At 44.1% G+C, this 22,338-nt stretch overlaps 2 protein-coding genes across 2 annotated transcripts in view; both read left to right on the top strand.

Moving 5' to 3' along the window:
* The window catches only part of Ca10 (carbonic anhydrase 10), a 489,514-nt gene that overhangs the window by 418,348 nt on the left and 48,828 nt on the right, over window positions 1-22,338 (top strand). The gene's annotated exons all lie outside the window — the stretch shown is intronic.
* Window positions 12,051-14,081, top strand: LOC119813506 (POU domain, class 5, transcription factor 1-like). The gene is given in 4 exon segments (XM_042055023.1): window positions 12,051-12,230; window positions 13,316-13,652; window positions 13,655-13,869; window positions 13,872-14,081. Coding segments are annotated over 4 exon segments (942 nt in total).

Below are 22,338 nucleotides of genomic sequence, written 5' to 3'. Positions count from 1 at the left end.
TTGCTACCTCCAGTTTCTCTGCTATCCTATGAAAAGAAGTAGGTAAGACTGCCTTGCTGTGGTAGGTTTCCAAAGATGGAAGCAGTCTATCGCTTAGGTTACTCAAATAACAGTGTAATTCATTTTACCCTGTCCTGTTGACTTAGGATATCTCTAACTATGGAATAACAGCTGAAAACACAAGCTTATAACCTCAGCCCTTAGGAGAAAGGGGTAGGAAGATCATGAGATTGAGGCTAGCTTGAACTTGTACATGGAAGGCTAGCCTGAAATACATAATCAGACTGTCTCCAAAACAAGTTAACTGCCTATAAATTCTCAAGGTTTAATGGGACCTCCAGAATACATCTCCTTTCTGTAACAGGATGTCTATGTGCCTTGTTTTATGCAGCTCTTGTGCAGGTAATCACAGTAAGATTAAGAGGTCAAGGGCCATGATATTCATATAAAACAGAGTGCTACAACACTCCACCCATTCTCTTACTCTTAAACACCCCACCCTGCCTGAGAGCCTATAGGTAGTTCATAGTTGGTAACGAAGGGAATACATTTTCTCCAGTGGTGTAGACACCGGTGAGGTGTCCGTGTTTCTGTAAATAATCTGTCACTCATGCTCCAAAAAACAAGCCTAATGGAAGGCACTGGGTTGCCAAAAATCGTCATGAAGGTAGGAAGGGGAGGAACTGGAAAGAGGAGGAGATCAGGGCAAGTGGGAAGGGGGCAAAAGAGAGTAACCAAGGGTAGATGTGATCAAAATACATTATCTACAAATATGAAAGTAGCATAACAAAATCCATTATTATGTATAATTAATACATGGTAGTAAAACATTTAAAAGTTATAAATATATGTATGTGTGTATATAATATATATATATATGTATGTTAGAAATTCTAAAAGTTTTAAGAGTTATACACCAAGTACCAGGGTCATAGCTCAAATATATTTCCTATTGTGCTGAAATTAACGTCTGCTACAGTCCAGATCTGAGAGCCATATTCTTTTCTAGCTGCTCTCAGAGTCCACACTGTGTTCTTGAAAGGCTGGGAAACCTAGGTCTGTTGCCATCTGTACGTACTTAACTCCTTAAATCCCTTAAACATAGGGTTGAGGCACTGTGAGTGCAACTGGGTCTTGCTCCCTCTTGAACAGGGCTAGCGCTCCTCCCTCCATGTTTGCAAACATGCAAGAAATGCACCTAAGACTGACTGTGTCCCACACCTACACTTGGTGCCAGAGATACAAGAGTAAACACAGCGTGGACCTGGCCTTGCATCCTTGGTGACTCAGCTCTCTAGTCAAATTTGCAGCGACAGCCTGAGTTCAAGTGGTGCTTGGGTTAGGTGGTGAGTGATAACACCATTGGACGAGTCTTGTGAGGACAGATTCAAAGGGACAGAGGGGGAGCCCTCTGAGAGTTAAAAAATTTATGGCCCCATACATCAGTTTGCAAGTGACGACATGCATCATTTATGTAGGGGTTTTGGTGGCATTTGTTTTATTCAAAGTCCATTTATCCTGAACTTTTACCAGGGTAGTGTGAGCCTTTACAAGTCATCAAATCCATCTTCTCTGTAGTGGAATCTGATGTGCATGCTCATGTATGGAAATCATAGTGGTCTCTACTAACCTGCCTGCATGCGACCCTCTCAAATATCTGAAGAAAGTCCAGCATTGTAATATGACCCAAAGAGCTCCAGAAGGAGGAAGTAAATTCCTTTCTCTAGTTGAATCACCATGTGTAGCCCTTCTTATATAATGCCTTATTTGAGTTTTATATACTTTTGGGATAAAGTAGATATTGTCCTCATCCAAAGGGATGGCAATGAGAGGACACCTAACTTACCAAAGATTATATAACTTGCTGATTTATAGAACCAGAGACCAGTCCAAATTTCCTCTGATTATAAAATCCGATTACCCCTTATGGAACCCTGCCTCCCTGAGGCCAAGATGGTAACAAAGAATATCAGGCCCTGCCTCCGAAACTCACGAAATTCCAGAAATACATTTTGTGGAGGCCTCCAGCTGATGCTGGTGCTCAAATAAGCACAAGTGTCTGATGCCTTCTCTCCTCCTCCCGATCGTGCCTGGATCCAGTCCTTTAGCTGAGGATGACAGCAACACCGCTCATTGTCCTTCCAAGAGTGTGAGAGGAAGTCATCTTCAGAAGCAGTACCCAGTTCTCCAGGAATGCTAAAACAGGAAGACACCTCGTTAAGAAATCAGCCCCACTTGATAAGCGAAGTCTTTGCATCCCCAGTAGTTAGAATCTAGCCTCTGAGTTCTTGTTCGGCTAAGTCTCAGTGATGCCCGCCTCTTCGGAGCCCACACACAGCCACCTAGCGTGAGCAGAAAGAGCAAGTCCCTGGTGATCGTGACAGATCTCCAGGCAGTTGGAACACTGACACACGGAGGAGGAGCTCAGCTCTGTGCCCTGTCCAGACAAATCCACTCTCTCCCCCTTCGTCACTCATGACAGGTTACTTTGTTTGGCCAGCACAGTGCAGAGAAGTTACTCCACACGCCGCGAGATGTCGTGTAGTAAGCCCCTTGTACTGTATGCATGCTTGTATACACAGCTCACGATTCCCCTGGCTAAGAGTTCAGAGCCTGACCTGCACACTGTGTTGGGACTAGCACATGACTTAGTCTCACTAGGTCTCCTTGCTTTATGGAGCAGCCTCATTCCTGGAAGTACATCCTGCAGATCAATACCAATCCGTGGAGCTTTTCAACAGCACAACCCCGTGCAAGAGCACCTTCCCTTTACAAAGGAAACCTTCATTCTTACAGGCATCTAATCTTGTAGCTTTAAGTGACTATTTCTGCACTGCAGTCTCTCTACAAGAGAAAAGCATCTCACAAGAAGGAATAAAAACCCAAATTACTAAGCATTTGTATGTGCTGTGTTTTCTGATTTTCACAGGAACCCTACTTGTGCTGTCTCTGTTCTAAGGTTCAGGTGGATGTGATGAGAAGCTTCCTACTTAAAGAGAAGCCGCACTAAGGCTTCAAGCCAGACCTTCCGCCAGAACTCAGCCTCAAGTAAAATTCTCCAAACAGTGTTGGTAAAACAATTTGGAAGGGGCATGAAAAGTGCTCTCTACCCAGCTAACACAATAGAGGACCTGCTTACTAACAATTAAACGTATGCTGGTTAGTTTTTTGTTTCTTTTAATCAACTTGACAAAAGCCAAGGTTGTCTGGAAAGAAGGAACCTCAATTGAGAAAATACCCTCATCAGATTGGCCTGTAGGCAAGTCTGGGGGGGGGGGACATTTATTTGCTTAATGATTGTTGTGGGAAGGCTCATCCCACTCTGGACTGGTCCTAGGTTGAACTAGGAAGAAGGCTGAGGGCCCGGAAGGATGGTTCAGTGGTTAAGAGCACTAGCTGCCTTTCCAGAGGACCTGGGTTCGATTCCCAGCACCTAAATGGCAGCTCATTAACAATCTCTTTGTAACTCCAGCTGCAGGGAATCTGAAAGTCATCTTATGGCCTCCACGGGCACTGTATATACATAGTATACCGACCTACATACAGGCAAAATATCCATACATGTTAAAATATTTTTAATAAAATAAAATAATTTTTAAAAAGAAAAAGGAAGCAGACTGAGCAAGCCATGGAGAGCAGGCCAGTAAGCAGCGATCCGCTGTGGTCTCTGTGGTCTCTGATCTCATTTCTACTTCCAGGTTCCCGCTTGAGTTCCCGCCCTGACTTCCCTCAATGACAGACTATGCTGTGGAGGTGCCTGCCAAAATAGACACTTCCTCCCCCCAATTTCCTTTTGGTCATGGTGTTTTATCACAGCACTAAAGTCAAGGGTTGTCTTCCTTATTAATATATAAGCCAAACAGGGACTGGATCCTGGAGTTGCGCAAACTGCAGACCCACCTCATTCATCACAGGCAAATGTGGTCCCTGATCTTGCCTAGGACCTCTCCATAATCTCAATGAGACAAGAGTTCCTTTGTCTAGAACTCTGGCCCCTGCCCTGAACCAAGTGGATCCCTGCTGTGATTTTGATCACAGCTTACAACCTATAACTGCCCTTTTCCTGGAAGCCTGCTGTATAATAAGAGCAAACCAGGGCTTCTTTTCTTGTCTGCTGGGATACATAATGCCTCCTCCAGGGCTCAGGTATCTGCAGCTGAGTAGAGAGGAGATGCCTGTCCTGTCTTCACTCTACCCTCCCCCCCCCCCCCCCCCCCCCCCGAGAACGTATTCTCACTAGCTTTCTTGACCTGGACGAATCTCAGGGTTTGTGTAAAGAGAACCCAACTGAAGATATCTGACCTGTCTTTGTTCTATATCAGATACCCAAAAAGGCATCGATACCATTTTTTCGCTCATTCAGAATCTAGCTGCTAAAGTTAAAAGCCGCAAGATCTCTTTGTGTTTCTACTGTGTTTGTTGACATTTGAAGGTAAGGAAACTGATCTCTTAAAATATTCAGGACTGCTAAACACATACAGTCATTGCCAGTTTCCCAACTGTCCATCTCTGAGTTTAGGGAGGACATCCCATCTGCTAAAGGGATCAAGATCGAGAGCTTTTGCTTTTGAGTTACAGTGTTAGCCTACGTGTGAGCTACTGAAAACCAACACGCCGCCTGCCCAATCATTTTTACAGAGCCTTTGGTAAGGCTGATGTTGGGCTTCTCAGATAATTATCTGTTTTTTTTTTTTTTTTTAAAGCTCCAAGCTCCAAACATCCTTTCATACACCGAGATTTCTGTTTGTGAGTTTAGCTTCAAGTCTACCGAACCATTTAATTAACTTAAGTGTTTAAACTTCTAGAGGTGTTGATTGAGTCTAATCAGTATTTTCGGCTTCTCTAATTGAAGGCTTCCTCTGTTGGACTATTGTCAGTGAAGCAAGAAATATTTGTTCAAATAAAAAGCAAAATATTGTTTAGTCTTCGGCATAATCTAACACAAATTTACTTGGGCCCATAATTGCATGAACTTGGGGGAGGCCAGAATGGAACCAATTTCTCTGCTTTCTTTGAAGACTGAGAGACAGCCCCAGGAAGAGAGCAACCCCTAACAACCTCTTGCTTCACCAGGACTTGGGCTTCCAGCCAAGCTGCTTTCAGGCTTGGCAGTTCTCACTCTTTGAGGGAAATTCAGCTTAGGGGCGTGTTTCCCAGGGACATTTGCCACCTAGAGAAAATGATTTTTCTCTTTTAACTGCTCTTAGCATAGAAATACTAAACATCTCTCCACCTTCACACACCTTTGCATGTGAGGTTGGCACATGCAAATCTCACCCCTAGAGTAAATCCATCCTTTGAGCAGGTGTCTGCTGGCAGTGAGGATGGAGGCGGGGCTCCCCAGGTCCAGATGTTCAACATCCCTAGGAGTTATTCTGTTTAGTTACCCTTTAAAGTTTCAGGGGAGGAGACCCAGCGTCACAGCAGCTCAGGAAGCCTCTGGGTCCTGCAGGCACTTGAGAAGTGGCACTGAACTCACTCCCTGCCTAGGATTCTAAAGACTGGGTTTCCTACTGCCTTCAAAAAGGTTTCCTGGCAATCTGATCTTGGCCTCTCCTGAGACAGTTCTGTTCTAGTTGACTTCATTGGGCACAAAATAATGTATTATGGATATTGCATTTTTTTTTCTGCTAAGAAAATGTCAGCTTCTAAACTAGATCAAACCGCCCTCCAGTTCCTCGGTGCTGGCTCATTTGAATTATTGAACCTCTCTCCCTGGAAAGCACGCTCGGTGCTGTTTGCTGAGACGCTGGCAGTCTTAACACAGTTTGGAAACTTTTCGGAGATTGATCACCCCAGGAAAACAGGCAGCTGATCACCAGAAGAATTCCGCAAGTGAGATTAGTTTGCTATGAGATGACATGGACGAATTGGGATAGATTGGGGAGGGAGGCTTCTTCCTCCTTGCCACCCACCCAGCCTCCCCAGCTGCCGCTGAGACAATACCTCTGCATGCAGCTGTAAGCCTCTGCTTATCCTCCATTCAATCCTACAGCTCACCACAGCCAGTTCTATCTCTGCCTCCTCCAAATCTCTCTATTTGCTTCAGCTATTCCCACGCAGCCACATCCACTTTCTTTCTTCTCTGGGACCAACCTGAGCTTTTCCCTCCCATGGGTTCTCTGCAATTCCTGCCTTATCTAGTAGCTTCTTCTAACCCCTTGCAAATTCAGGGGTTTGCAACCCTGAGCACTTATCAGAATAATCTTAGACTTTAGGACTAGATCGAGTAAATTACAACCTCAGGAGGTGGGGTCCACTATCAGTATTGGTTGAAAGCTCCCAGGTAGTGGTAAGGCATTTTAAACGTTGTGAACCATCACCTTTATGCAGCTGAGCTCTCCTGCTGTTCAAGTCTCAAGCCCAGCATCCTTTTCCAGAGAGGCGATTCCTGACAGGTCCATCCAAAGCAGTCTGAACTCTGTCCTCTAAAATGCTGCATTCCTTGCTGATCTCATTACCTCCATAAATCTCATCACTGCCTAAAATGATCTTCTCTAACCTTTATTTATTAGATTATTATCTATCTTCCCCAGTATAATTCAAGCTTTATGAGATCAAGGATCTTGGCCATCCTGTTGACTTCTCCATCACAGTATGTACATGATACATAATAATTGCTCAAAAGATAGTTGATAGATGAGAAAATGAGTAAATGAGTGTGTATATTGGATGAATAAATAAATGGGCATTTGAGTGAATGAACTTCTGTCCTTAGAGTCTGAGTTATGGTTTTTGATAATGTATTCAACTTCCTGAGAGACTCCACTCTCATCACACCTGAGAAAAATACACTCATTCTGCAGACACTACCAGTTTCTACTTCTTGTTTCTCAGTAGAAATATGAAAAAAGAAGCAAATCTACATGATCACTCACTCTCACAAGTTGCTTATTGATACTGAGAATTTTATGAAATTCTAGATTTTTTTCTATGGTCTGGTCTTCATATGCCTCACCAGATACATACCCTCAGGTCCGCAAGCAACCATTTTGCTGCCCAGTACTTTCATGCTTATCGTGATGGTCAATGTTCTTCCTTTCCCTTCCCTTCTATTCTCCCACAGAGAAATATTTTGTTTTTTAAGGACCAATGTTCTGTATATTCTGATGGGAAGAACTTAAAATAATATGGAGACAGGCGGGAGCATGGCAGCAGGCAGGCAGGCATGGCATGGAGAAGTTGTTGAGAGCTCACATATTGATCTATAGGCAGGAGGCAGAGAGAAAGAAACATTGGGAATGGTGTGAGTCTCTTGAAACCTCAAATCTCACCCCCCCCGTGACACACCTCCTTCAACAAGGCCACGCCTCCAGTCCTTCACAAACAGTTCCACCAAGTAGGGACCAAGCATTTAAACATATGAGCTTATGGGGGACATTCTCATTCAAACCACCACACATATTTATCTACTTTTCAGTCCAGTCAGCCTAATACCTGGTGGCCATGATGGAGAACAGCAACTTGTGCTGCCCTCTTACCGGCCTTGAGTATTTATATACACCAGCGAATACATTTCTATTGTATGAAACTGAAAGTAAGTCCTATAACTGGGGGAGCTAATTCACCTTAAGGAAGTAGGAGGCTGAATATTTATCCCATCTTAGAGTCTGACTCATACTCTACTATAATGCAAATATATCACAATGCAGGCATCAGGGATATCTAAGGTCACAGAAGGACTCTGCTGCTCAACAGATTCCCTTCTAAACTGAAAGCTTAGAGAGTCTGGTTTATGCAAACCCATCATCCAGACAATTCCTAAGTACCTGTAGGTATGTATATGGGATTACAATACGATTTCATCCTGGTGAGTTTATTAGCAGTTGAAATTATTCTGAGTTGAAAATGCCTTTCATTTCCTACCCTTAACTTACTGAACAACATATATTGACCTACCTTAAACAGGCTCAGAAGAGTCAGACAAATATCAACCAATGCCTATAGATCACGGAATATCTCAGGAACTTTTCTCACACTGTACTGAAAGGCATAGGAAGAATGGTTGCTTGTGTACACTTCTGTGGCATCGTGAACTCCAAAAGTTGTGTGCTGAGACATCATACATGTGAGAACAATTGTACACAGAAGGTATCCATGTCTTGAGAAGTGTGATACCCATTCTTTCATTCATTCAAGTACTCAGTAAATAATTGGCATGTTGTATCTTTGAAAAGAAAATCATTGAGGATGTGCCAGTATTTGCTGGAAATTACACCATTAAATAAAGCAGCCGGGGTTGGCCTTGTTGAGAATGTGGCAAGTGAATAAAGTGACCTTTTGCATAATGCCTTTTTGCTAGGCACAAGGATGGCCAGTTTGCAGATTTCTTGGTAAGGGGCATCTGGCCCTCAGGCAGAAGCAGGCCTGGTGCTTGCAAGTTGCATCTAGATCTCATGTGTTTGGGGGGAAATAAGCATGCTCAGAAAAGTTTTCTGGAACAGGCCCTGAAGGTTTGAGCAGATGGGATCTGGAGTTGGACTTTGCTCTTAGTGTGATAAAAGCCATCAGAGGTTCAATTCCGAGAGCGGTGCCATCCAATTTAGACCCTAGCCGGCTCACACTAGTTTTTGTGCTGATAGGCCAGAGGGAAGAAAGGCTAAGGCAGGAAGGTCAGAGAGGAGACTCCCTGAATTCATCTGGGTAGCAGATCCTGGCAGCTCAGGCAAGAGCAGTAGCTATGGCAGGGGACAGAAGCAGGTAGAGTCTGAGTACAGCCAGAAGAGAGAATCAACTGATGGATTTGGTATGCTGTAAGTAGCAAGAGAAGAGCTGAAGTTTGAGGCCACTGAAAGGAACAGTCACACAAGGGACCATTTCTGACAAATGAGTCCAGCCAGGAATCACATGATAACAGATGGATCCCTTAAGGGAGCATAGAACTATAGCAAAGTGTGTCATACACTCGCTGGCCGCAACTCTCATTTAGGGGGCATGGAGTAGATGCCAGGCCCTGTGTCAGCCAGAGGGTACATACAATTCCATCTCCTCTTCCATGGTCTCGAGGATGTGGACATGGGGACCTGGAAAAAAGACACCGACAGAGCCACAACCTCAACCAGGCCTGTCTGGCAGACTGAGGCATTTATCACCCAGGCTCCCAGGCTCTGTTAACCACACCTTCTATTGAGCTTTAACAAAAGTTCCAGCCACCTATTCTAATCTACCACCTTTCTAGCTGGGAAACATCCCCACTTTGGGCAGCGGCAGATAACCTGTGATATCCATTTTGGCTCATGGGAGTTCTCCCCTTAGACACTTGAGAGAGCCCAGAGACAAAGTGGTGGTACCATCTATGCAAAAGGTGCAGTCTGAAGGACTGAAATAGTTAATCGGCTGCATAATTACTGTTTTATGTATTTGGTAGACTGGTAGAGCAGCTAGTGTTAAACCAGAGACCTCTTTGTTAGGGTTTGGGAAGGAACAGATGCGCTAAAGCAGTGGTTCTCAACCTGTGGGTCTAATCACAGGGGTTGCCTAAGACTGCCAGAAAACACAGATATTTACATTACAATTCATAGCTGTAGTAGCATTACAGTTATGAAGTAGCAACAAAAATAATTTTATGGTTGGGGGTCACGACAACGTAAGGAAGTGTATTAAAGGGTCACAGCATTAGGAAGGTTAAGAACCAATGGCCTAGAGGGAAGAAACATTATTTGTGTATCTCCAAGCAAAACGTCAAGCCCCACCCTCACAGGTAAGAGAAGGTATTACTGGGAAAAAGGAGTCAGCTGCCATCTGAAGGATAAATTACCTTTTCAGGGTAAAATACATGGAAAGACACAGTGGTCCAGACGGAGGCCTGGTAGCTACAGGGACTATGACAAACTTAAAGAGCAAAGGAAGGAAATCAAAACCTGATGCGAATGAAGTAGATACAGTTGAGAAGAACTTGAGATCCTCTTAAAAATATTTGTCTTTATCCTAATGCAGACAGGAATGGCCATGAAAGAGGTATTAGTGAAAAGAAATCTGATAAGCTTGCTTTGGGGAGGATCAATCTGACCCCGAAGGTGGAAGGTTGGTCTTCGGGAAAAGCTAGAGGAGACAACCAACAAGATTATCATACTACCTCCTCTCAGATGATGATCTTATTTGACACAAGATGCACCTAGGCATGGATTCTTAGCATAGTTAACCTGGAAGAGGTCTGAGAGTTTCATCTAGTCCAGCCATGCTTTACGGATAAAAATTTTGGCTAAAGGTAAGTAACTTAACCAGGAGCCCAACGTCAACATTCAAATTCAGGTCTTTTGACTTAATTCCTCACACTCATAACCACTGATTATTTGCATTTGAATGAAACTGTGTTCCTTCAATATATTGATGCTGTTTTAGTATTGAACCTCTAGTAATTTGTGGGAATACATACTCCATGTGTATCAGTTGGGTGAGTCATGGAATGTACAGACGGACTGATGGACGGATGGATGGATGATTGGACATTCTTGATAGTTTGCTCCATAACTTCCAGACAGTAATTGAAAGAGAGTTACTTTTACCCTAGCCTAGTGAAGACATACTCCATGATCTGCCTTCCTAAACATGTATGTCCTCTAGGCCTTTACCCATTCTTGTCCCACAATATCAGCGAGGCCCTGAAAGGCAGATATCCTTACCCACGTCAGTGTCCAGGCAGTCTCTGGTCCTGGAAGAAGCTGATACAACCACTTTAGCTGTTTGGGATGGCAAGCAGCCCAGCATCAGTTAGGTCATGCACGGTCTCCTTATTCCTCCTGGAAAGGAGCCTAACTTGCTGACTGCCCAAATTGAATTTTAAAAACTCTAATTAGGTCACCATAAAGATTTGCTTTTTTAATGGCATAAAGCCCAGTTTCCTGAGTGTTTCCTTGAGAGTGAGCACATACTTTGCCTCCCCACAACCCTGGTTCATCCACACCTCATTAAGTGAAGGAGGGGGCTCAAAATGAAAGGCTGTTTCAAGATTGTCTCTAGGAAAGCACATAGGGGTGCTTAGAAAATAACCTAGGGTTGGTTTGTTTGCTTACTTGTTTGTTTGTTTGCCAAAATACATTCTTTCATCTAATCCTCACAACTCTATTGGGGGGGGGGGGTTGTCCCAATTTTATAAGCAACGAGACTGAGACCATAGTATCTGAGTGGGTTGCTCACTTCAATACTGGGGATCAGATATACAGGGGGTTTGTCTACCTTTCTTTCAATGATAATAACATTCCAAGTGGCATCCCTTCCTGGTTATATTTACTTAAGATGCAGTCATCGTAACTAATGGACAAAGAAGAGTCGTTTATCATCGTCCAACCTTTATTGATCATCTCTTGTGTACAGGGTATCTGGCAAATACTTAGTTCAGAACAATTGGATATTCCTTTTCTTTTTTAGCCTTAAGCACTATGATATTTAATCTTGTCAACTACATTGGACTGAGAAACACCTAGATTAGCTAAGCACACCTCTGCCTGTGCTTTTGAGAACACATCCAGAGATAATTAAACTAGGACCAGACAAAGGGCAATTGTTTTCTGGGAAAAACGTCTTGCCTGCACTTCCATTTTCCATTTATCATATTTTTGGAAAGACCTCCAAAACAATGAGAATAATTTTTAGTATGTTGGGTCATCAAAAACAATTTATGGTAACTTATTAATGGCAACTCTAAGAATCTAATGCATGTAGTATACACAGAGAGGCAAGTGGTATTGACCAAAATGTATGGAAAGAGTGAGAATAGATAAGGAAAGAAGAGAGGGGAATGTGAGTAACAGAGATAGGCTTCATGGAGAAGGTGAAGAGTTGGCAAAGGAGTGAAGCAGGTGGAAAATGGGACAAGAAACAGACATATGGAGGAAACAGATGCCCTAAGTAGGGGATGTATGATGCTCATGTAACACCAGAAAGGCCAGTGTGGCCAGAGAGTGAATCAGAAGAAGCAGCAGACAGAGCTGGAGAGGGTCATAGGGCCAGTCCATGGAAGGCCTTGCACCATGGTTCTTTCACCCTGAGTAGGCCAAAGAGCTTTGAAAAGATTCTAGATGTTGCAAGGATTCAATCAGAAATGTTTTAGAATGTCCGCCCTGCCTGCTACATTGAGGACACATGGAAAGAGGGCATGGGCAGAAGCAGGAAGACCTACTAGGAGCCGCTGCTGCAGTCCAGCTAAGAGTGCGGCCTTGACAAACACACTCACGAGCCTTCCAAGAACAGTCCCTGGTCAGCAGACAGGTTGGCGCCCCCCACAGCATCAGGTGGGCTCCAAGCACATCACCCAAAGACCGCTCCCCCCCCCCCCATCCATAGCTTTGACAAACAGTTGTGTTGAGGCATTGGAGGACGGGAAGGCACTACCTTGCATGCCTTCCTGGGGTCTTTGCCTTCATTCTGCAGGCTGCCTCACAGGGATGCTACCAGAATCAAATGAGGGAACATCTGTGAGAGCATCACTGAAAAGCAAAAAGCACGAGATAGATGCGAGTGATTGTAATTAATACTAATAACAGTCACCTTCTCCACACCCAACAACTGTTAACCTATAAATACAAACAGACGCAATGTCTCATGCAGGCCCTGAGCCCCACGTGGGGAGGAAACCAGCGTATACATCTGCTGTGAGATTTTCATTGAATTGATTTCACTGTGACAAGATTAGCAATGCTCCGTTGCCATGGGCCATCTGTTGGGTGGTGCAAGAAGCCTTGTCATGCAGAACTGGACCTTACCAAAAGAACAGGAGTCAGCCAATGTGCAATAAATTAAGTCATCTGCTTCTTCTATAATGCTTTTTCTAAGTGATGAATGGCTTTGTTTTCCTACATTCAAGCAAGATGTCTTGGCTGAAGCTAAGGAAAAATTGTTGTAGAGAACCAGAAAACACCTGCCGGTACACAGGCATTTACATAACGTGGTAGGGTCAGGATTACACACGCCTCTGGCTGCAAGAAGAGGGAGGAAATTGGAAAATAGTATGGAGGTTCCTAAAACATTCAGAACAGAACTGCCATATGATAAGAAAATTCTCTTCTAAGAATACACTCAAAGGAAATGAAATTCCCATCATACCTCCGCTCATTGCAGAAATAGTCACAATGCCAAAGACACTCAAACGGCCTAAATTTCTGTCAATTCAGAGTGGATAATGTGTGAGCGAGTGTGTGTGTGTGTGTGTGTGTGTGTGTGTGTGTGTGTGTGTGTGTGTGTGTAAAAGAGAGAAGGGTATTATTCAGCCTTTACAAATCAGGACCAGAGAGTCCCTAGGTGAGCCTTCCTTCCATCAGGCCCCTGTTTGGGGTTCCCACCTTCCCCATGGCTGTACACCTGGCTTCACCATGACTAGACACCTAGTGGGGAGGGAGGTGATGAGTCAGGGGGACTAGAACCCGGCTTGGTGAACCCTTGGACCTGCCTCAGCTTCCAAGAATTTCCAGGTGTGCCTGGAATTGTACCAGGGGTTGGGCAAGGCTCAGAGGTGTTGGGGATCTTCCCTCGTCCCCCACCATATGAGTTCTGTGGAGAAATGGCATACTGTGGACCTCGGATTGGACTGGGCCTAGTGCCCCGAGTTGGCCTGGAGACTTTGAAACCCGAGGGCCAGGAAGAAGCAGAAACGGAGAGCAACTCGGAGAGAGCCTCCTCTGGGCCATGTTCTCTCTGCCCCAGTGCCGTGAAGTTGGAGTAGGCGGAACCAAGTCCCGAGCCCTGCAGATGGAACTGGAGCAGTTTGCCAAGCTGCTGAAGCAAACGAAGATCACCTTTGGGTACATCCAGGCCGATGTGGTGCTCATCTTGGGTGTTCTCTTTGAAAAGGTGTTCAGCCACACCACCATCTGCCGCCCCTGCGGGAGAAGAGAAGTCAACAACAATGAGAACCTTCGAGAGATATGCAAAGCAGAGAGACTCAAGTGCAGGCCTGCAAGAGGAAGCAGAGGAGCGTTGGGCACCGTGTGAGGGACAACATGAAGAGCGTGTTTCATGAAGAGAATGTTTCTGCAGTGCCAAGCTGCTTCAGCTGGAAGAGGATGTGGTCCAAGCGTGGTTTCATGAGGGGACCACGCAAACAATCAAGCACAGATGGGCAATCAAGTACTGACGATTCCCAATGAGAAGAGTATGGGGATACAGGATTTCCTTTCTGGGGATGAGGGGGCAGGGAGGGCTGCATCCTTGCCTCTGCTCTAAGCGCCCCATTTCAACGCCCCAGGCTATGGGAGCCCCCACTTCACCATGTTCTCTTCTTTGGTCCCTTCTTCAATCCAGCAGCACTGGGAAGCATAGGCAGGCAAATGTCCGTATTTTGAGACTACCCTGGTCTATACACTAAATTCTAGACCAGCCAGAGCTACATAGTGAGATCCTGTCTCAAAACAAAACAAAAGGAAATCTTGAGACAGAAGAAAATGACCTTACAGGTAAGAACACACACTTCTCTATCAGAGGACCCAAGTTCAGACCTCAGCACCCATGTCGGGTGACTCACCACCACCTGTCTAACTCCAGCTCCAAGAGAGATGATGTCCTCTTCTGGCCTCCTCAGACAACCCCACACGCAGGAACACATGTGTACAAGCATTTAAATTTTTTAAATGTTAAAAATTGTCCTTGAGTTTCAAAGGCTAAAATAAAAATGTATTTAAAACAATAAGAAAATTTTGCCACCTGTGACAATACATGTGGATGCGGAAGGCATCGTGCTAAGTCGAATAATCCAAGCACAGAAGGACAAACATTGCTCAATCTCACTTGCATGCAGAGAAGTTTAGGGCATTTAACGTGCAGCAATGTGGCTCTAATGATCAATTCTGCACTGTGTCTTTAAAATTTATGAAGTGGGTGAATATGATCAAAATACATTGCAGGAAATTATCCAAACAACTAATAAAATTAAATTTTACCACCAGAGTAAATCTTAAATCTTCCCATCTCCCAACCCTGTCCATCACCACCAAAAGCAAAGAAAGGAACAAAGTGGAGTGTGTGTTCATTAGCTTGGCTATGACAATTTTGTAGGCGGAGACTGCTTGTTCATATCCCAGCTGCCCAGACCTGAATAATCACACAGAAACTATATTAATTACAACACTATTCAGCCAGTGACTCAGACATATTTCTAGCTAGCTCTTACATCTTGAATTAACCCATTTCTATTAAATTGTATATTGCCACAAGGCTGTGACTTACCAAATAGGTTTTGGGTCCTTCTCCTTCAGCAGCTCCATGGTGTCTCTGACCTCTCTCTCTCTCTCTCTCTCTCTCTCTCTCTCTCTCTCTCTCTCTCTCTCTCTCTCTCTCTCTGTCTGTCTTCATTTCCTGCCTGACTTTACTCTGCTAAGCTATTGTACCAAAAAGCCTTATTCATCAATCAATAAAAGCAACACATATACAGAAGACATCTCACACCATGATTATTTCAACATCTACACTGTTGGGAACAGTGAGACCCCAGATCCTGAATTTCTTGTAATCCCCTGATCTGAGTGCCTACAGCTGCTCTGAGCACGAGACCTTCAGGAGTTCCTGATGGCAGGAGAGTGGTTTCTGGTGGGTTTGGCTGAGGCGTGGCTATCTCTATATAATCTGCCCCTGAACACAATAAAGGGGGCATTCTTGGGGAATTCAAGGATGACCCGTGTCACTGTCTCTCTGTCTGTGTGTGTCTGTGTATTTTAACCTCCTGCCCCTTGCCCGAAGCTCAGTAACTGGTAAAAGCGCACAGAGCGCAGACACGGGGGCACGGTGCACGGCAATTGGAAGTCTCCACCGAGATTTCGGCACTACACAAATATCAAAGCATCAAGCTGAACATCTTACATACATGCAATTCCAACCTATCAAATATACCAAAATAAAGCTGAAAGAAAAAGTAGAGTGCAGGGCAGCATCCCTTTCTCAGGTACTGGCACTAAGTGATCTGAGAGGCGGAGGGGTCAGGCTGTTTCACTACAAGGTACAAGTGAAGAATGGAGGACGGGGAAAGGGGTGTTTTCTGTGTGCCTGGGGAGAGCATCAGGGGCAGCAGTCAGAAGAATAACAGCCTCGGGGGCAGCATCGTCTGTCATGGTGGTAAGAAGCAACTTTCTTGATGTAAAGACATAGGCTACTAAGACACAGCAGGGGACACGCCCATGTGATTTCAGATGCCACTGCAAATCTGAGTTGGAGAAGGGGAAATTCTCACACGTGACTGGGGAAGACATGGTAATGGTGAGGAAGGGGATGGCATCCCAAAGATGATCAGAATTGAAAATAATGAAACCAAACGGTTTATATTAGTTATTACGCCAGGATGAAGTAGCTCCAGGGATAGTCAACTTCCCATAGTAATAGCTAGGATTTATTGTATGCCTACAATATGCAAAACTCTGAATTTAATGATTTCACTCATGCATGCATGCATTGACTTATTTATGTATTTATTCATTCGGCAGATGTTTATGGCATGCCTTCTGTGCATTAGCCTCTATTAGTTACCTGAGATACCTCAGTGTAATCAATCAAATGGCCTAGACCTCCTGTAGCTTACATTCCAGCAGTAGAAAACTAGATTAATGATGACTAAAAGCAATATCTGGGAGATGGTAGTTACTATGTAAATTAAAAAAGCAAGTGAGGGGTAACACTAATAACAAAAGTAAAGGTGTCAGGAAATTACCCATGAGAACTGAACTCAAAAAGCTGAGCCATGGGCGTTTGAGGATGAGGTATTTGAAAGCACAGAAGAGCCTGGTGCAACTGTCCCTGAGGCCATACTTGCTAAGAAATGACCAGATGAGCCATGCCACTGAAGAAGAAAATGCTGGAGAGGGAATCACAGAATATACCATTAAAGAGCAGGAATTCAGACAATGTAGAGCTACACAGGTTTGATCTGTACAGCAGACTGAAGCAGATGCGTGTATATATCCCAGCTTTACAACTAAGAAGACAAGTAGAGTGTGTCATTTGCCTGTGTGGATGTCACATGTCCGGGATGGAAAGTCCAGCTCTAACGTGATAGTTTCTCCACGACATCCATTGGCTACTTACCCACACACACTGAAACTAAGATCATATGGTTTGCTAAACTGTTCCTCCTGGCTAAAGAGAGCAGATGGATACATGCTCTCAGATCATGTTCTTAAAGCTGCCTTTTGTGGCTAAACATTACTCTTGATTGGGACCTCTTCCCTTAGCAACATGGCAAACAGGCTAAGGCCACTAGGAAAGGAAGGTGCTGACAGTGCCAAGAACTCACACTAGAGAAAGAACAGTCTCATCCAAGATGGCATTAGGGCAACTTGATATCCACATGCAGAAGACTAAAAGAAGTATTCACATCACACTCAAAAATCAGCTCTAGATGTGCTAAATATTCAGACAGAAAGCCTGGAACTGAAAAACTGCTAGGAGAAAACGAAGAAGAAAACTTCAAGCTATCAGAATGGTCAATGGTAATTTTAGACACAAATCTAAAAGTATAGACAAAATAGAAAAAAATAGCAAAAATAGAAGAAAAGGGACTATGTCATCAAAACCCTTTGCAAAGCCACAGAAGCAACCAACAGGATAATTTATCATTGACAATCTAGTAATATCGATGAAAAGAAGTTGTGCCAGCTAGTTTTTAGGCCAACTTCACCCAAGCTGGAGTCAGTTGTCTGAGAAGAAGGAATCTCAATTGAGAAAATGCTTCCATAAGATTAGGCCATAGGTACCCCTGTAGAGAATTTTCTTAATTTGTGATTGGTGTAGGAGGGTCCAATCCATTGTAGGTGGTAACACTTCTGGACTGGGGATCTGTTGTAAATGAGAGGGGCCCCTTGTTTGTCCCGGCCGCCCGGCTAGCTTCACCCGAAATGACTACATAGAAATGGTATTAATTAAAGCACTGCTTGGTCCATTATCTTTAGCCTCTTATTGGCTAATTCTCACGTCTTGATTTAGCTCATTTCTATTAATTTGTATATCACCATGAGTTCGTGGCCTACCAGGAAAGATTCGGCATGTCTGTCTCTGGCAGCTCCGTGGTAGCTCTCCTGACTCTGCTTTCTTCCTCCCAGAATTCAGTTCCATCTCCCTGCCTACCTAAATTCTGCCCTATCAAAAGGCCAAGGCAGTTTCTTTATTCATTAACTAATAAAACCAACACACAAACAGAAGGAACTCCTACACCAGGGATCTAGCAGGAGTTGGAGCTAGCCTAGTGTACAGATTCACCTGCCTCTACCTCCTGAGTACTGGGATTAAAGGCGTGCGCCACCACCGCCCAGCTGTCATAAGTGCTTATCAGAGCAACAGAAAGCACACTAGAATATAACTTGTGTTAAATGAGGTAAGATCAACAGGCAGACAGATCTCCAATGAGCTCACCTACATGTGGAATCTGTAATAGTTAAAGTCATAGGAGTAGAGAGCAAACTGTTGTTACCAGAGGCTAGGAATGAGCAGAGGATTTGGAGGACGTAAAATTTCAGTCATACAGAAGATTAGTCAAGAGACCTGGTGTACAACATGGTGATGGTGGTTAATAACCCGGATTACAGTCTAGAACGTTTCTGAGAATAAATTTCAAGTATTCTCATAACAAAAAATCTGTGAACTCATGAAAATGTTAGATGGGTTTAGACATTATGCAGTATATATTTTAAAACTTCTCATAGAAGATAATTATGTGTGCTTTAAGCAATTTAAAATTAATAACTTCACAATACTTTAAAAGGAGAAGGAAGGGAAGAAGAGAAGGTTGGAAGAGCAGAATAGGAGAGAGAGAAATGCTGCGGAGAGGAAGGAAGGCAGGAAAAAGGAGAGGAGAGAAGGTGGGGATGCTCCCTGGGCACCGTGCAGAATGCAGAGGGTGAGAACGGCTCAGGGTGCATTGACTGAATGTACCTACCTGTGTGTTGAACACTGTCCCTGGCACTCACTGGGCCACATATGAAGGGGAGCCATCCAGTACAGAGCCCATATTCTCCCTCCTATGACATCATTTCCTCATGTGTCACTGACTTCATTACTACTTCAAAGTGTAAGTCTCTCAAAGTAGAAATAAGAGTGTGTGGATTATCTACTACAAATCTATGCTATTTTCAAAGATGGCTTTCCAAGATAGAGTCATTCATTCGACTAAAGGTTACCAGGGATAGAGGGATGCTGTGGAATGAGAATGGTCCTTGGAATCAGATGGACTGAACTGTGGCCTCTCCGTTATCACTCCATTCTTTGTAAAGGAGTTCAGCACAGTGGTTTTCTACAGCAGGTGGTAAATGGGTGCTTTTGTTTTGATTGCAACTTTCTGTGCTTCAAAAACTCTACCAGCTCTTGAGAAGGCTGGAGTAAGTGAGCCAGTGTCCTCTCCATAAAGGGCTCACTATGCATACAAGGATGTGATACTATGATTGAGAGCATAGTTTTAAACTGAGACACCTGGGCTCAAGTCCCAGCTTTGCCACACTCCACCTCTCTCTGTCTCTTTTTTGCTTCATAAAACTAAAATGATACTGGCACCTGCTTTGTAGACCTAGTATGGGAACTGTGATTCAACACGAGTGTTAGAACAGCACCTGTCCTGTAGTAAAGACCAAACAAGTATAAAACAGATAGATAAAGAGTGGAGTGTAAGCAGCTCATCACATACAGTGGAGTGTGCTTTAACAGAGGGAATAGATGAGCCAAAGAGGAAGAAGTCACCTCCCTGGGGGATGCTCAGGAAAACCCACAGAAGAATACATTTGCAAGTATGTGGGGAAGGGTTGCACTTCAGATGAACATAAAATGGTTCTTCGAAGTCATGAGGGCCTGAAACCATGAATAACAACAGTGTAAAACAAAGAACGGTAATGGTTATTAATGCATACAATCCACGGTAGTCCCAAACACGGGCATCATCCCATTTAGTCCCAGTCACAGCCCAAGAGATAGGGATGAACGTTATTCCCCACTGTACAGATAAGAAAGACAGAGCTCAGATTTCATCTGTGAGATGGAGCCATTGAGGTTTTTAAGCAGAAGTATGACATTACCCTTTTCATTTTAAGATCACTTCAGAGACCAGAAGAAGGGACATGAGAGAAGTCAATGTAAATGAAAATGGGTTAAGATACACAGTGACTGGTGTTGGACTTGGTGGTGGGGTGATGCTTGGCTGATTTAAAGTTAGGGCTGGAAATTTTGCTAGTTGCTCAAGATATGGATGATAGAAGAAAATGATAAAGCTAGAATCCGATTTAGATTTGAGACTTGAGCACTTGAAGTGAGAAGACTGTGAGGACCAGGTGTAGAGTGGAGTCGATAATCAAGTTTCTTTGGCCATATTAAACTTGAGACTCTCTGTCAAGAGCATGAAGTTGGAGAAGAGAAAAGTCAAAGCCTTGGGTACCTCTAGTACAGAACACCCTCAAACCTTGAGGATCCTGAACATCTGAAGACTGAATAAAGAAGCTTCTAGTGAAGGGAACTGAGACATGATGCCCAAAGCCATTCCATTCCTGTCTGTGAAATACTTGACACCTGCAGGGCCAGGACTCATCTGAAATTCTATATCCTCTGGATCTCTCTCTCTCTCTCTCTCTCTCTCTCTCTCTCTCTCTCTCTCTCTCTCTCTCTCTCTCTCTCTCTCTCTTTTTCTCTGTGTGTTTGTGTCCTCTTTATTTCTTTATTTCCCCCTCTTTCTCTCTCTGTCCCTCTCTCTCCCTGCCCCCTCTGAAGAAGGAAGCTCTCCCTCCTCTTCCCCTCTCTTTCTCCCTCCCTCCCTCCCTCTTGCTGCCTCTCAGCTGCTTGGCTATTGCTCAGGCCCATTTCTATTCCCTGGTCAGTGGAATACAAATCAATTCATTCAGCAGCTGTTACTCCTTTTGATTGTTTATTCCAATACCTATTATTCCACATTTGTCCATATTAAACTGCATTTTGTCATCCATTATCCCAACTCTTTCAATGATCTGGGCCCCTCTGCATTTGATTGCAAGACTCAATGATTTGTGGTGCCTGCAAAAAGCTATCATGTGCAGATTTGAAATCTTTCTTGCAGGACTGTTACGTGGGTCGTTAGCATCCATAACACAGAGTGGTTGTACCCGGTAGCTCTGCAGACGGAGGAAGGAAGAAATGAAAAAGGCAGGGCTTGCGACATGTTATCATTCCCAGGAAAAGACCCCAGCACTCCCTTACTCTGTCCTGCCATCAAGACTTCCCCTCTTATCACACACTGACACTAAGGGGTTGTCTCAAATGACCCTCTGGCTCCAACCTGGAGTGTTCACTCCACCCTCCCAGCACTCATGGCCCTCAGGAATCTCAATAATTTAATAGAGTACCCACAGCAGCGTGCCTCTGGCTGTCTCTAATCAAGCTGCACATGTTTCTCCAATCATCTGTGACCTAAAAGTAAGGGACATTTCTAGAAATGCAATGTATCTTGACTTTTTTTACATGTGAGTCTCCAGGGGGCCACATGTGGTAAACAATTATTTTCTACTGGCACCTTTCGAGTTTCACCTTCAACCCATATGTGAGCTGTAAAGTCATGTTTATGAGGATGTTGTATAGCTTTTCCATGTAGGAACTCATGGCTGGAAGCATGAAGAACCCCACCCTTCTAAATCTCCAGCCCCGGGAGCCTAGAGTTTCTGCTCTGCTCGTGTGTGTGCGTGTGTGTGTGTGTGTGTGTGTGTGTGTGTGTGTGTGTGCTCTTATGTGTACAGATATACATGCATACATACATGTGAATGCCAGAGGAGAACCTCATGTGTTGCTCCTCAGGCAACATATATATATATATATATATATATATATATATATATATGAGAGAGAGAGAGAGAGAAACTGCTCCAAATAGGCTATGCTGGCTGGCCACAGAGTACTAGGGCACACACACTGACTGTCCACAGAGCACTAGGGTACATACACTGACTGTCCACAGAGTACTAGGGCACACACACTGACTGTCCACAGAGCACTAGGGCGCATACACTGACTGTCTACAGAGCACTAGGGTACACACACTGTCCACAGAGCACTAGGGTACACACACTGACCACAGAGCACTAGGGTGCACACACTGACTGTCCACAGAGCACTAGGGATTCACTTTTCTCTGCTTCCCTAACACTGGGATTACAAGTACAAACCACCACTGCCCCCATATTTGTTTTTAGTTGTGGATTCTGGGGATCATACTCAGGCCCTCATGATTGTACAGCAAACACGTTACTGATGTGGCCATTTCCCCAGACCCTACTCCTTTTAATGAGATTTCGTTTCATTATTTTCAACTTACACTTTTAAGTATTTTAAGGCAGCATAAATCCTTCTGGGAATCCTGAAAAATAATTAACCAAAGAATCCTAGTTTTCTTTCCAAACAGAGAATACCTTGTCTAGGTTAGGT

Source organism: Arvicola amphibius, chromosome 4 (assembly GCF_903992535.2).
Source record: "Arvicola amphibius chromosome 4, mArvAmp1.2, whole genome shotgun sequence".
NCBI classification, from domain to species: domain Eukaryota; kingdom Metazoa; phylum Chordata; class Mammalia; order Rodentia; family Cricetidae; genus Arvicola; species Arvicola amphibius.
Note: the sequence above shows the minus strand (reverse complement) of the source record. Positions and strands in the feature narration are given on the sequence as shown.